Below are 16344 nucleotides of genomic sequence, written 5' to 3'. Positions count from 1 at the left end.
ACATGTAGGAACTGACATGTCGTTCAATGATTTTGTACAGATACATGCCTATTGCTGGCATCATTCACGGTATGAGTTTCTTGTTATTGATAAAACTAGAAAACTGATTGATGGTAGGTATATACGAAACTCTCAAAAGTTTCTGTATATAGGTATAGCCTGGTAAGTGTAGCTTGGTAAGAGAGGTGAGTACATCAGTATATCCTGCACCATGGACATACCCGAGAGAATGGTTGCAGATAGACAGCACATTCGATTTTACATGGGTGCGAAAATTACGACTATTGTGTATAATGTTCGAGGTATGGGCAGGGAGCTAGAAACGTATTACCAGACTCTTCTGAAGATTATAAACGCATTAAATGAGTTAGTTACTGAAACCGGTAAGAAAGTAACCAACGTAACTGAAAAGGCAGGACTATCGAGGGGAAAATAGATGTAGAGGCCTTTGTTATTGAGGAGGCAGCAGTTACATAATAAGAGGAAGAAGAGTGGACATATAAAGACCCACGTTGCAGAGACATCCGATTAGTACATACCGAGGTGACAACGAAGCAGAAAGTCATTCAGGCGCTGAAAGGCTTTCGAGACAAATTACTGTTGCTAAAGTGGGAGCATATGGGTCGAGAGCAAACACTGAGAGAGATCCTTAAACCGGTTTCTGAATCTCTCAGGCAACTCTCAGCAGAAACAAAGCCACAGGAAATGACGGTGTTACCATTTACGAATTCATTATCCGTCATACCCCTGGCCAGGTAAAATTGAATATTCGGCGCCAGCAGGTGAAGGCAGTACATGCTGGGTACGCAGCCTACAAATGTAATTGATGACACAATACAGATTGGTGATACGCAGTTTGACAGGATGCCTGGGTTAATGAATCTTATTCTCTTTAGACCCGCGAAAAAAAATGTAAATTGTTTATTTAATGATAAGGAAATGTTCTGTGAAATAATGAATTTGATTGATTTACAAAATATTTCAAAAAGCCAGAGCAACAAGAAATATAGAAGCATTAGAAAACCAATACTTGATGGTGAAAACAACAACAAAAACAGCAGCAGCAGTGATGGTATTGACGATAAGCATAAAGCAGTGAACAATTGAATTCCACACAATATATATTACGATGACCCCAACGAGCTGCTCATTTCATCGGCTGCTGCGGGTAATACAGCTCATTCGAATGAGGCTAGGGGGCCAGCACATCAGTTGGAAATCATCACGGTATTTCTCTAACCACTCTATCACACTCCTCGCCTTGTGAGATGGCGTGTTATCTTTCTGGAAAATACCACTGCATCTGGGAAACATGATCATCCTGAAGAGGTGTACGTGGTCTGCTACCAGTGTACGATTCTCCTTGGCTGTGATGGTGCCTTGTATCAGCTGCACTGGACAAGTGGATTGTCGGGGTGAATATTGTGCTGAGCATAACGGAGCCGCCGCGTTTGTCTCTGTCCCGTCGTACAGGCCTCAATGAGCCGCTCCCCTATAGGACGACGGATTCGCGCCCTCCCATCGGCCTGACGAAGAAGGGATCTGGGTTCATCAGACCACGTAACGCTCTGCCACTGCGTAAATGTCCAGTGTCGGTGGTCACTTTTCATTTCAGTTGCAGTTGCCGATGTCACGATGGTAACGTTGGCACGTGTATGGGTTGTCGACTGCAGAGACCCATCGTTAGGAGTGTTCGGTGCACTGTGTGTTCACACACACTTGTAATACTTCCAGCATTAAAATCTGATGTTAGTTCCGCCACAGTCCGCCGCTTGTCCTGTTTTACGACGTCTGTAACGAGCGGTGGCCGTCTAATAACATGACATCTGGACTTGGTTTGACTTTGGTTTCGCCCTGTGTTGAAGACAATCACCACACCACTCCTCGAACACCCAACTAGTCGTGCAGTTTCCGAAATGCTCGACCCTAGCCTCCGGGCCATCACAATCTGCCCTCGTTCAAACTCAGATCGCGCGTCTTCCCCCTTCCACAAACGGAGAGCACGGTCACTGATACTACATGCATTGTGCGTATGTCTGACTAGCTGTCAGGTGACGCTGCTATCGCCAGGACGGGTCTATATCGATAGCAATTCGGTGGTCATAATGTTCTGGCTCATCAGTGTAAATCTATTCAAAACCCTTCCAAAATAACACGCAATATATAAATAAACCTCCGTAATAATCCCCCCCCCCCCCAAGAAAAAAAAACTAAGTTTATGCTTTGCACGTGACCCCATATTTTACTCCCACAAGCAATTAAAATTTTAATGAGGTCCGATGACGTCCAAGCACCATTTTTCTCTCCGAGCAACAATTACAAATAAAATACCCATATTACACAAGAAATCCATCGAAAACACTACAAGTGACACATTGTCACAACCCCTTGAAATTTGCCCCAACATTTCTGTACAGTGTAATTTATTAATCTCTTTCGCAAATAACGGAAGTAATTATGTCCTGCCGACCTCGGCGCGCCAAGGGTCATGTGGCCAATGTCGATTCACTCTTTGCACTAAGTTGCGCCTACATACATCTTCCATACATTTTAAATTCACAAAGCTTAACCTTCACACCAATTCGAAGTAGCCCCCAAAATGTTTATAAACCAGACATGAAATTCACATCTACATACACACTTATACACAACCCGTTCCTCAGTCTCAAGGTGCAACTCTGCCACCGTTGTCTCTTGTAACATCTTGCTTGCCTACGTGAGTATCTTTCGAATCTCACTTTTTTCCGCTTTTCAACTACTCAAATTCGAGCCCTCTTTCCTCGTTCACCAACGGACTCTTACGTTTACAGACAAAATTTGTGACTTCTGTTGTAACACCATTTTTAGTTTTGAGAGACACGCACTTTTCTTTCTTCATCAAGATCGTTCATTTCATTCACAGTCGGCACATCTTTAATTTTATCCGTCTCTAGACATTGTGCCCTGAAATTGTCATTTGAAACAGCCCTTCCTTTCCTCTCTATACCTATTGTACACAGTATAACATCAGACCAACTCTCAATCAGATTATCACTATCAAACAATTTCTTAAACACTTCCTTCGCCCGATTTCGTTTTTCCTTCCGTCGAGACCTCTTGCTACTTTATACTTTTCCCATGTCCGCCAGTGAGGCAGTAGTCACTTCAATATTTTACCACACCATCTACAATCATTTATAGAGAAGTCACATTCTTCCTTGCCGTTCCATTCTATAATAACATAATCTGATAAGCAAATACTTTCCAGATTATCCACTGTTATATTCTCCTGACCCACTTCTGAATCATCTGTTAGCTTTAAATTGCAGTACAAATCCTTCATTTCACATTCTCGTAAGCATGAAACGTACTGTTCTTTTTAAGCATGATGTATACTGTTCTCTTCCTCTGAAGTAACGATATCAGCAACTGTAACATTCTTACAATTAACCACACAACTTAAAACTTCGTCTCCCTTACACAAAATGTCACCTATTTCCGCCGAATCACTACAAACGTCACATGTCCGCCGATAACTCATTCGTTTCATTACTTAAAACAGTCATTACATAGAAATCACCACCAATAACAGCGTCAACCTCCTCCAATGCGCCACTTAAATTGCCTTTACTGCGTCGCATCACATCAGAATTCACAGTACATTCGAATTCCGCTAAATTCGGAACTACATCTGTCTCCGTAACATTTTTTCTCCTCTCAGATTTCTCTGACACTTTCCCTTCTGTTCACTACGTAACTCATTACTTTCACTTTCATCTACTCATAATCCATACTTTCATTAAGAGCCACAGGTCCACTTCCACCAACAAAAATAAATGCACAAACTCCTTCCACCGAGGTATATAAATCAGTAGTCTCAACTTTCTCAACTTCAGCCTCTAAGACGTCACCTTTACTCCCATTTAACAATAAATTACTCACTTACGCACATACATAATAAAATTCATCACCAGCTGATGAAACTTTCTACGCTGCGTTCGCAAATACCACCACATACTTCCGTCGATACACCACAAAATTCAGCTGTGAGTACAGCTTCACCGTCTTCACATAAAGTTTCACCTAATTTCTCCGATACAAAATCATCTTCATTACTTTCACCTACATCACAATAATTGTTGCTACAGACAAGTGCCTTATTAGGATTCGTCATGCATTTCACCTCCATCAAATTTAGATCCACCTCAGCCTCTCTTCTGATCACAGAATTTTCCTGCAAACATATGTTTATTCCATCATTCACTTCACTTTCACGAAATAAATTTTTGAGTCCCATACATTACCAACTTTCTTTGCAATTCTTACAGTTTTCCTTGCGCCTACTTTATGGTTACGCTGCATAAAAGTATTCCCCATTTATTGTTACTTATTTTAACTTTTATCTCCAATATTTGCTGCTATTTTGCCGAATTTTCGACACGTCAATGCCTGTCTCTCCCACCACCAACAAGTTGAAGTATTCTTTACTCGGAATAGTTTCGCAAAATCACAAGCGGTTTCAATTAACCTTTTTTTAACAAGTAAAATTCGAACAAAAAACTGTTTGCTGTTTCTGACGTAGTACAACAAAAGAACATAAATGTTCCCTAGAAGTTGTTCTTACTAATATGAAAGAGAGGTTCGTCACAAACAAATGATCTTCAACGAAACGAAAATAGGTTCTTGAGGGCGTAGGTTACGGTCTCTTCACCAATGAAAAGTTTATGTCCAAAACAAAGTACGTATTCAGAGTTGTATCTCACGAGCGGCACGACTTCGGGCGGCGCAGAAGACTAAGGCTCGGAGCACAGGTCGCGAGAGCGCAGCAGTCCGTGTGGCGAAGGCAACTACCGAGGCTGGTGAAGACGGGACTGGGTCTAGCCAGTTCTGTGCTAAATACTCGCATGGAGGATGGTTACATTTTTCCTGTTGGCTATCGAAGTTGTGGCGGATGCAGCAAAAGGTGTATGTCTGGGGCGATCCCTGCTGCTGCCATCTGCGCCTTCTTCCTGGTTACCAGGAGGCCCCCTGGAGGATGGGCCGGATACCAGCTTGAACGCAGGGGTTGAGCTGACAGTAACCCGCTAAGTACAGATGCGTTGCGGGTTGCGGGCGTCGCAGGTGAAGCCGAGATACACGCCATGGTTCCACCTAGAATGTCAAGATGTATCGGTTTTCATTAGCTGTTGCACCTAAGGACCTACAATATCTATGTTATTTTTATCGAGTCTGTCGTCACTATCTCTCTAATTACATCCTAATTCGCGTGACCTCTTTCATTTGGCATTTATCGCACTTCTTAATGCGTTCTCCTACGTCTCTTCCCGTGTCTTTACGTCGCCTGTAACTGTTTATTCAGTATAATGTTCCGTGCATCCCTTGATGTCGCCCTAACGGATTATCGTGGATATCCATCATAGATTCAATTTATTCCTGTGTGTTAAGTTCCTCTGTGTCTTCGTCCTGTTCTTCATGTTCCCTACACACTGTATCATGTCCCATCACTCATAGCCTGTACCGCCAACTTCCGTCTGTATGCATGTCCATTTGAATTGAGCCTTCTCGGTTTATAGATAGTTACCGCCTCCAATTTAGTAACCTTGACGGGGGATCCTTGAAACTGAAAATCTATGCCAGTGGCTTCTAATTTGTTTCTATGGTGAAATGTGGTTCATATACATATAGCCTGAATTGCTTTGTGGCCCATACGATATTAAACACTCTGATTCAGTTGCAGGACACTTTCTTTCAGCCATATTCAATGACCATGCAGCTTAGGCGATAGATGCGCCTGTCTTCTCCGGTGTTGGAACTCGTCACAACGCCTTCCCGCTGACGTACATCGCAACTGTAAACCGTTTCTCAAAATTTTTATAATTCAGTTCGGGAGCATTAACTGAGCTCTCTTTCATTTCTTCTAAAGGTTGCTGCCGCGCGTGCTAGTTGAACCGTCTGAGGCGCCTTTTCATGGTCGGCGCGGCTCCCCCCGTCGGAGGTTCGAGTCCTCCCTCGGGCATGGGTGTGTGTGTTGCCGTTATAGTAAGTCAGTTTAAATTAGATTAAGTAGCAAGTTTAGGGACCAATGACCTCAGCAGTTCGGTCCTATAAGCCCTTACCACAAATTTTCAAATTCCAAAAGGTTTCTTGTTGTTGATCTCTCAATTCGTATAGCACTTCGGTCTTCAACTGTTTGTGTAAAGGAGTCGCAATTTTACCGAACTTTGCAATAACGTGACAGTAATACAAAGCAAGCGGTATACATATTTTCAGTTCTTTCACAGATTTTGGAGGCGGAGAATTTTACATTCCGACATTACTCTTGTCTGACTCTTTATCCAGTATTTTGTGTACAAAAATTGTTATATGTGCTCTCAGTAATTCCAACTTCTCTGCTTGTAACATTCACCAATGTGCCCTTAATGTGTCCAAGACTTACTGTTTCTCATTACATTGCTTTAAAGAATTTCCGTACCAAATTATGTCATTTACTTCACTAAACGCTTCGTACCTTGCAATTATGCCAAAACAAAATTCGTTCTTCTCTAAAATGTATTTGGTGCGCTCATTCGCCCAGTTGGCATTCTTTGATACTCATAGCGGGTATAATATGCACTAAATGCTGTATTTTCTCTTTAAGATGGTACCAATAAAATCTGATAGTATTTAATGGTCAAATCTCAAATGGAGAAATACTTGGCTTCGCCAGTTGGTCCAATATTTGATTTATGTCGGGAATGGGGAATGCTTCTCCCTCTGATATTTCTTTCTGTTTTCTATGGTCTGTTTTGAATTTATATTTCACTATATCACTGGCCTGCTGTTTTTTCGGTACGAGCAATACAGGTGTGTTCCATCGGCAGTGACCTTCACCGACTGTGTCCTTGTCAAGTATGTATTCAATTTTCGCTAGTAATACAGCCTTCGGTGACAGGCATATTACGCGTATGTACACTCCTGGAAATTGAAATAAGAACACCGTGAATTCATTGTCCCAGGAAGGGGAAACTTTATTCACACATTCCTGGGGTCAGATACATCACATGATCACACTGACAGAACCACAGGCACATAGACACAGGCAACAGAGCATGCACAATGTCGGCACTAGTACAGTGTATATCCACCTTTCGCAGCAATGCAGCCTGCTATTCTCCCATGGAGACGATCGTAGAGATGCTGGATGTAGTCCTGTGGAACGGCTTGCCATGCCATTTCCACCTGGCGCCTCAGTTGGACCAGCGTTCGTGCTGGACGTGCAGACCGCGTGAGACGACGCTTCATCCAGTCCCAAACATGCTCAATGGGGGACTGATCCGGAGATCTTGCTGGCCAGGGTAGTTGACTTACACCTTCTAGAGCACGTTGGGTGGCACGGGATACATGCGGACGTGCATTGTCCTGTTGGAACAGCAAGTTCCCTTGCCGGTCAAGGAATGGTAGAACGATGGGTTCGATGACGGTATGGATGTACCGTGCACTATTCAGTGTCCCCTCGACGATCACCAGTGGTGTACGGCCAGTGTAGGAGATCGCTCCCCACACCATGATGCCGGGTGTTGGCCCTGTGTGCCTCGGTCGTATGCAGTCCTGATTGTGGCGCTCACCTGCACGGCGCCAAACACGCATACGACCATCATTGGCACCAAGGCAGAAGCGACTCTCATCGCTGAAGACGACACGTCTCCATTCGTCCCTCCATTCACGCCTGTCGCGACACCACTGGAGGCGGTCTGCACGATGTTGGGGCGTGAGTGGAAAATGGCCTAACGGTGTGCGGGACCGTAGCCCAGCTTCATGGAGACGGTTGCGAATGGTCCTCGCCGATACCTCAGGAGCAACAGTGTCCCTAATTTGCTGGGAAGTGGCGGTGCGGTCCCCTACGGCACTGCGTAGGATCCTACGGTCTTGGCGTGCATCCGTGCGTCGCTGCGGTCCGGTCCCAGGTCGACGGGCACGTGCACCTTCCGCCGACCACTGGCGACAACATCGATGTACTGTGGAGACCTCACGCCCCACGTGTTGAGCAATTCGGCGGTACGTCCACCCGGCCTCCCGCATGCCCACTATACGCCCTCGCTCAAAGTCCGTCAACTGCACATACGGTTCACGTCCACGCTGTCGCGGCATGCTACCAGTGTTAAAGACTGCGATGGAGCTCCGTATGCCACGGCAAACTGGCTGACACTGACGGCGGCGGTGCACAAATGCTGCGCAGCTAGCGCCATTCGACGGCCAACACCGCGGTTCCTGGTGTGTCCGCTGTGCCGTGCGTGTGATCATTGCTTGTACAGCCCTCTCGCAGTGTCCGGAGCAAGTATGGTGAGTCTGACACACCGGTGTCAATGTGTTCTTTTTTCCATTACCAGGAGTGTATTTTCACAATGTACATTCTGCCAGTATTGAGAGTTCATGCTTTACAAGTGCTAAAAAGTTTTTTTAATTAAATATGGCTCGTCACTTTTCGTCCCACGACTATCCTTTGATCTGCGTATCTAACTTTATCGTTCGCCATGCTGTGCCGTATATCGTTTCACTTTATTTTTGCCGGATTTGGGACTGACTTTGTTATTCTAAGATTCTTTTTGCAATCTGCTGTTCCCATTCATTCCCACTTTCTTTGCAGTCTGACTCTGTAACTGCCCCAAAACGTGAATTCTTTCATTAAGTAACACTTTTTCCGGTTATCTATTAAATCCTTTTCGATTAACAGCTACCAGATCCATGAGTTTCCTAGAAACTTGCTATTTTTGTACTGTTTCAGGTACTATCAGGAGCGACATGCTTCGACCCTACATTCTAATCACTTTCTCACCAACCTTTAGCTTTCTCAGGAAGTCACCTCCTACTAGATCGCAGGATGTAGGTATGGCAAATGCCCAATGGACGTCATCTGCCAGCGTGTGTAGTGGCAACAGTAAAATTCCGAGGCGGTGGTGTTATGGTGTGGTCTTGTTTTTCATGGAGGGGGCTTTCACCCCTTGTTGTTTTGTGTGCCACTATCAACAGCACACGCCTATATTGATGTTTTAAGCAACTTCGTGCTTCCCACTGTTGAAGAGCAATTCGGGAATGCGGCTGCATCTTTGAACACGATCGAGCATCGGTTCATAATGCATGGCCCGTAGCGGCGTGGTTACACGACAATAACATCCCTGTAATGGAGTGGCCTGCGCAGAGTCCCGACCAGAATCCTACAGAACACCTTTGAGATGCTTTGGAACGCCGAATTCATGGCAGGCCTCACCGACCGTCACCTATACCTCTCCTCAGTGCAGCACTCCGTGAAGAATGGGCTGGCATTACCCAAGAAACCTTCCAGCACTTCATTGAACGTATGCCTGCAAGAGTGGAAGCTGTCATCAAGGCTAAGGGTGGACCAACACCATATTGAATTCCAGCATTACCGATGGAGGGAGCAAGGAACTTATAAATCATTTTCAGCCAGGACTCCGGGTACTTCTGATCAGATAGTGTATTATAGTAGCAATTATAGCTATGTGAACGTTCGAAGAAGCGCCGCTGCTTCTGTATTATCGCGAGAGAGGGACAGAGTCCCTAGGTACATTAAACTTATTTTAGCTAGTTGTTGCAGTTTTGTTCAACAAAACTACGGCTATCTGGCAGATGTCTTTATGAAAATTTTGCTTCTCATCGCCGAAAATAGCTGGCGACTTCACATCTCTTGATCGAGTTGTTATTTATATACTACAGTTTGTTATAAGCATACCCACACCACCTGCATCACCAAATACTTTTTCATGGCGTGCTAGCCTTATGTGCTCTAATGGCTAACTGCTTGAAAAATTGGCCATAATGCCTGTGTTCGAACGTTTCATTGGAATCTTACAAAGCGTGCACAGCAACGAGAGCTCACTGACTAGCAGAAACACTACATATTTGAAGGGACATGGCTGCCTGGAAAAAATCGAGACCCTCCGGCGACGTTTGTGGCCTGGGCAGTGCGGAAACCGTGTACTGGGGCGCAATAGCTCGTTAACGTAAGTTACAGCGGCCAACCCCGGAAACATTCCGCGCCAACAGCCAGCACCGAGAGCGGGGGCGGGACTAGGGAGGCGGCGGGGGCGGAGAGAGAGAGGCGGCGAAACGGCGCGCAGGAAGTCGCCGCCGAGATAGGGCCCGCCGCCATTATCACAGCTCCCCCCACCACCGCCTCCAGCAGTTCTCACGGCACCGGCTAAACGTTTTAAATGTTCGCTGCAAATTTCGCGCGACAGCGTGCAATTTAGATAAGGGCTACTCCTCTCGACAGGCCGTAAACACTTTGCAGGCAGGAACTGGGTAGATTACGAGCCAGTGATAGCAGACTCGGGGGCTGCGGCTATCGTTAACTCTGCCGGACGGGGTTGCTCAGAGGGGTAGAAACTGCAGGCGCACTACCAGCCTCCCTCTGGCGAGGACCGCCGCTCCAAGCAACGGTCTATGGACACACAGACCTGACGAAGTCCAAACGCGGCATCCACGCACCTCTCTAGGACGTCCTCAATATGTGAACATTTAACGAACTGGCTGCCTTCATCATTATTATGGGCTTAATTGACGTGGGCACTCCGGGCAGTTTCGTGCAACGGATGAGGTGTGACCAAACTTTTGTATGTAACGTTGATGGACAAATATAAATAGTTCCTACAAAAGTAAGTTAGGAACACTGTAGATAGTCTAGAAGTAAAGAAACCCTCCACCGCTGACCGAAGGCACGGCTCTGTAGTGGTGTGGAAGTACCAGACGGTCACTTAGAAGCAGGACAGAACTACGTGTCGACCTGGAGGAATGACCGAGCTATTGTGTTTGGGCGGGCCAAAGACCACGTGATGAAGTAAGTTTCTTGGTTTATTGGTTTATCACTGCAAAGCAACGTGTCTGCAAGATATGTTGTATCACGTGGAGTCGTGCAGCACGACGTCAGGACAATGGTAGTAGAAAGATCCTAACCGAGCGGAGACACATGTCACTAAGTGTCAATAATCACTGGTTCCAAACCCGACAGGAAATGCTGCTTTTATTGAATGGAGTGGGATTGGCCAGGCACTAGTGGGACCTCTACAGCAAGTTCAGATGATTTCTCATTGGTGGTGCTGCAGCTGCTCGCAAGTACACCGATTTCGAGGAGGCCTTACTGCCGTCCAAGATGGCACATGCAAGAAATTTAAAAATGCAAGATGGAGGTGGTGAGAAATTCAAAAATGGGATGTGGCACAATGTTAAAAAAATATTTTTTTTAAAATTCAGAAGAAAAGGCACAAAAGTTTTTAAATGGTCCAAGACAGTGAAGCTACCCATTTGTGCTTTGTAACCACACCCTTCTCCCCTTCTCTACTCATTTACCACCCCTCCCCACTCATATTTTCACATCCCAGCACTTTACAGTCCATTAAATTGAAACAGCCTATCACGGTGTTATTCCAGAGACGCCATCTTGGCTCTGCTCAGAAGTATCAGAACGTTCTCAATTTTTATGGCATGTTCAAAAATATTTGTCAAAACATTACGTAAAGGGTGTAGCTTGCAGTACTTCAAAGACTGAAATACATCAGCACCAAATACACACACACACACACACACACACACACATACACATGTGCGCTGTAGCATACGTATTGTAAGGCACAATGAACCTTCAAAGAAATTGTTTTTCCCATTTCAATTGTTCTATGATGTCACAAGTCGAAAATGAACAGATAGAGAAAGTATATGAGGCTACTCAAAAGGTAATACAATGCGTAAAAGGACATGAAAACCTAATAGTCATGGGGGACTGGTATGCAGTTCTAGGGGAAGGAGTAGTAGAAAAGGTTACAGGAGACTATGGGCTCAGGACGAGGAGTGAGAGAGGAGAGAGATTAATTGTGTTCTGTAATAAATTTCTGTTAGTAATAGAGAATAATCCATTCAAGAATCACAAGATGAGGAGGTATACTTGGAAGGGGCAGGTTGATACAGGACAATTTAGATCGGATCACATCATGGTCAGGCAGAGATTCCGAAAGCGGATACTGGATTATAAGGCTTACCCAGAAGCACAGTTCAGTTGTCATGAAGAGTAGGCTGAAGTTTAATAAATTAGTGAGGGATGACGAGACACGTTTGATGTTCTCTAAGGCTGTAATTACAGCAATGAGGAATGGCTCGGTAGGCAATACAATTGAAGAGGAATGCACATCTCTAAAAAGGACAGTCAGTCGGAAAGAAAAACGTAGGTACGAGGAAGGTAACTGCAGAGAAACCATGGGTGACAGAAGAAATACTTCAGTTGGTCGATGAAAGAACGAAGTTCAAAAATGTTCGGGGGAATGAGGTTTTTCTCTGCCCTGGGACCTGGTGTTTGTGTTGTCCTCAACATTTCATCATCATTATTTTTCGTGATAGTGGTTAGACTCGACTGCGTACAGAAATTAGGTTGTATAAAGAGTGGGACACTGTACAGGCGCTGATGACCCCGCATTTGAGAGCCCCACAAAACAAACATCATCATGTTCCGGGAAATTCAGCAACACAGAAATACAAGTCGCTGAAAAGTGAAATAAACAGGAAGTGCAGGGAAGTTAAGACGAAATGGCTGCGTGAAAAATGTGAAGAAATCGACAGAGAAATTATTGTCGGAAGGACCGACTCAGCATATAGGAAAGTCACAACGATCTCCGGTTAAATTAAGAGCAATAGTCGTAAGATTAAGAGTGCAACGGGAATTCCACTGTAAAATGCTGAGGAGAAAGCGGATAGGTGGAAAGAGTACACTGAAGGCCTCTATGGGGAGGGAACTTGTCTGATGAGACGGAACTCGAAACGAGTGGATTCAGGAGAGACAGGGGATCCAGTATTAGAATTAGAATGTAAGAGAGCTTTGAAGGACTTAAGATCAAATAAGGCAGAAAGGTTAGATAATATTCTATAAAAAAATTTAAAATCATTGGGGTAAGTGGTAACAAAACGACTATTGACAATGGTATGTAGAATGTATGAGTCTGGTGACACACCTTCTGACTTTCAGAAAGTATCATCCACACAATTCCAAAGACTGAAGAGCTGACAGATTCGACAATTATCGCACAATCAGCTTAACAGCTCATGAATCCAAGATGTTGACAAGAATAATATACAGAAGAATGGAAAAGAAAATTGAGGATGTGTTGGATGACGATCAGGTTAGCTTCAGGAAAGGTAAAAGCAACAGAGGGGCAATTCTGACGATGCGGCTGAAAATGGTAGATACACTAAACAAAATTTAATACACGCTTATAGGATTTGTCAACTTAGAAAACGATAAGATATTAGAAATCCTGAGAAATATATGGGTAAACTAAAGGGAGAGACGGTAACATACCGGGTGGTTATAATTAAGCTTTCCCTTCAGTGGACCACGGTATCTTCAACTGTCGTGAGATAGCAAGCCACTGCCTGACGATGGGGAATTGCGCGCAGCGTTGTCTGCTACAGTAACAGCGATTTCATCAACCACCTGTGGTGCAACCGGTCGTCGGCCTCTTCCCGGAGCGACGTCCAGTTCTCCACTGGATTCGAGATTCCTCATCATGCTCCGCACAGCAAGTGGAGAAAGAAGACCCTTCCGTAATGCTTTCAGCCGGCGATATTCTCAAAGTGCAGCTGCAGCATTACTATTGTCTTTATAGTAGAGGTTCGGCAATAATGCTCTGCTGCTTTTGTCGCAGCTCGTGTTGACATGTCAACAATTGCACTGCGATTGGTCTGGTGTGGGAGACTTCGAATAACGACGACTGATCACGGCACCTGGTGGCTATAGTTGAAACTGGACGGTGGCGCTATGACGCATGGAAATCATGCACCCCGTTCTCTGGACATTAATGCTACTAAGTTTAGTACTCGTACGGTAATTATTTTCCATGTTATAACGTGTGACTTGGGAAAGTTTAATTATAACCACCCGGTACGACCAAGAACAAAGGGTGTAAGATTGGAATGTAGTCTTTCGCCCCTACTGTTCAGTCTGCACATCTAAGAAGCTACGATGGAACTAAGAGGAAGGTTCAGGAGTGCAATCAAAATTCAAGGTGAAAGAATACCAATGATAAGATTCGCTGATGACATCGATGTCCTGAGTGTAAGTGAAGAAGATTTACATGATCTGCTGAACGGAATGAACAGCCTAATGAGTACAGAATATGGATTGAGAGTAAATCGAAGAAAGACGAAAGTAGTTGGAAGTAGCAGAAATGAGAACAGAGAGAAACTTATCGTTAGACGTGATGGTCACGAAATAGATGAAGTTAAGAAATTCTACTACTTAGGCAGCAAAATAGCCAATGACAGAGGGAGTAAGGAGGACATCAAAAGCACACTAGCAGTGGCAAAAATGACGTTCCTGGTCAAGAGAAGTCTACTACCGCCTTGCATATTCCTTAATCTGAAGGAGACATTTCTGAGAATGTACCTTTGGAACACAGCATTATGTGGTAGTGAAACATGGCCTGCAGGAAAACCGGAACAGAAGAGAATCGAAGCATTTGAGATGTGGTGCTTCAGACGAATGTTTAAAATTAGGTGGACTGGTAAGGTAAGGAATGAGGAGAGGGAAGAAATATGTGGAAAAAACTGACAAGGAGAAGGCACAGGATGATAGGACATCTGTTAAGACATCAAGGAATGGCCTCCAAGGTACTTGAGGGAGCTGTAGATGGCAAAAACTGTAGAGGAAAACAGAAACTAGAATGCATCCAGAAAATAATTGAGGACGTAGGTTGCAAGTGCTATTCTGAGATAAAGAGGTTGGCAGAGCAGATTAATTCGCGGTGGGTCGCATCAAATCACTCAGAAGACTGATGACTAAAAAAAAAAAGTCTTTCAAGTCACAGTGTTAGTTCAAGATCTAAAAAGTCCGCAGAAATTCATCTGCAGTACGTAAAATGCTACTTTTGTGTCAAGTGGCACGATGCTGTTTTCTACCACACACACATATACGTCAATTCTTTACCTAAAAAGTAATTGTGAACTCTCAAATTAGATGACCTAATTATTTTTACGCCTAATCCAATGTTTCAAGACAGTTAACATTTCAAGACATGCCTAAATGAGACGATGCGGCAGAACCAGCCTGACCCTGCATATAACACAGAATAAATATGTTGGTTACAATATAATGCTGAGTAGGTATGCAGACATATAAACAAACAGTCAGTCTCAGTTGTTGCCACCCAGTGAAACGATGTAATTCATTGTAGTTTCTAGGTCTGCACTCGGTGTAAGGCACAATGAAAGCTGCATTTAAATATTTCCACATCTTTGTTGTTCTATAGTGCTTGTCCAGTGTTACAACTATATTTCTACTACTGAAGTATGAAAAGGCTGTTGGAATTTCAATATGAGGATTTGTCATTGGTGGTTTACAAGTTTTCAGTAATGTTTCACCTCAGTAAACACCAATTTACTAAAGACAAAGATAATGCATCATGTTCTACAGTAGAAAAGAGAATCCATGTTGTTAACATCCTAATATCCATTTTGGCTGCAACGCTCACTGAAACTGTATTTCAAATAATCAGCTCCTAAGTAACACCAAATATCTATTCAAAATAAATGATTTGAAAACACACATTCAAACAATAGCCAAAAGACAAACATACTGACTGAATACCGTTTTAGGAAGGCAGGAAGAATGTTTTATGACGATATCTATGACGTAAACTTCATATTTTGGTAGTATGCAAATATAACTTTGTAATTCTCCGAATACAGGGTACACGTCACAAACAAGACATGTATGAAACATGAGCAAAGATAATTCAGGAATTAGACGGCGGCAAAAGGCCTATGTCTCAATAACATAATCTTTTTACTGAATTAAATTATTTTCCATTATAAGGAAACGCACACACACATGCACACACACACACACACACACACACACACACACACACACACACACAAGTGTTACTTCTTACAATATGCAGGTATAAATACAGAATTTTCGTCGCAAGCAACAACTCAAACTTTGCACGAAAAGGAAACTGTAATGCTTCTCAAAATATGTAAGATTTCGAGCACAGAACTTACACGGCACTACTGTAGTAAATTAACTGTTCTGTAAGATTTAAAATAAATCAATGTGCTAGCACATTGGCACTACTGATAAAACTTACAGGTTAAGCAATACTTGTTAAAAATCAATGTTCGATTCGGATACCACAATTTGGAAGCACAATGGACTCTTAGATTTAATATTTTCCCATCTAAAACGTCCGTGTAACTTATTTTATCACAGGCGTCTTGCTTATTTTGACTACTGATATAAATTACTTGTTAGTAAAAACACACATTAAAGAAACCAGAATACATAAAAAAATTGGTTCTATGTTTAGCTTTGCAAAAGACACA

General features: G+C 43.6%; 1 protein-coding gene across 1 annotated transcript in view; it reads left to right on the top strand.

Moving 5' to 3' along the window:
• LOC124613266 (predicted GPI-anchored protein 58) overlaps window positions 1-10178 on the top strand; it is a 158968-nt gene extending 148790 nt beyond the window's left edge. The window contains exon 4 of the mRNA XM_047141958.1: window positions 10025-10178. Coding sequence (XP_046997914.1) covers window positions 10025-10178 — 154 coding nt within the window. The remainder of the gene's footprint in view (window positions 1-10024) is intronic.
• The last annotated feature ends 6166 nt before the right edge of the window (window positions 10179-16344 follow it).

This window comes from Schistocerca americana, chromosome 4, assembly GCF_021461395.2.
Source record: "Schistocerca americana isolate TAMUIC-IGC-003095 chromosome 4, iqSchAmer2.1, whole genome shotgun sequence".
In the NCBI taxonomy this organism is placed as follows: Eukaryota; Metazoa; Arthropoda; class Insecta; order Orthoptera; family Acrididae; genus Schistocerca; species Schistocerca americana.
This window is presented reverse-complemented; position numbering and strand designations above follow the sequence as displayed.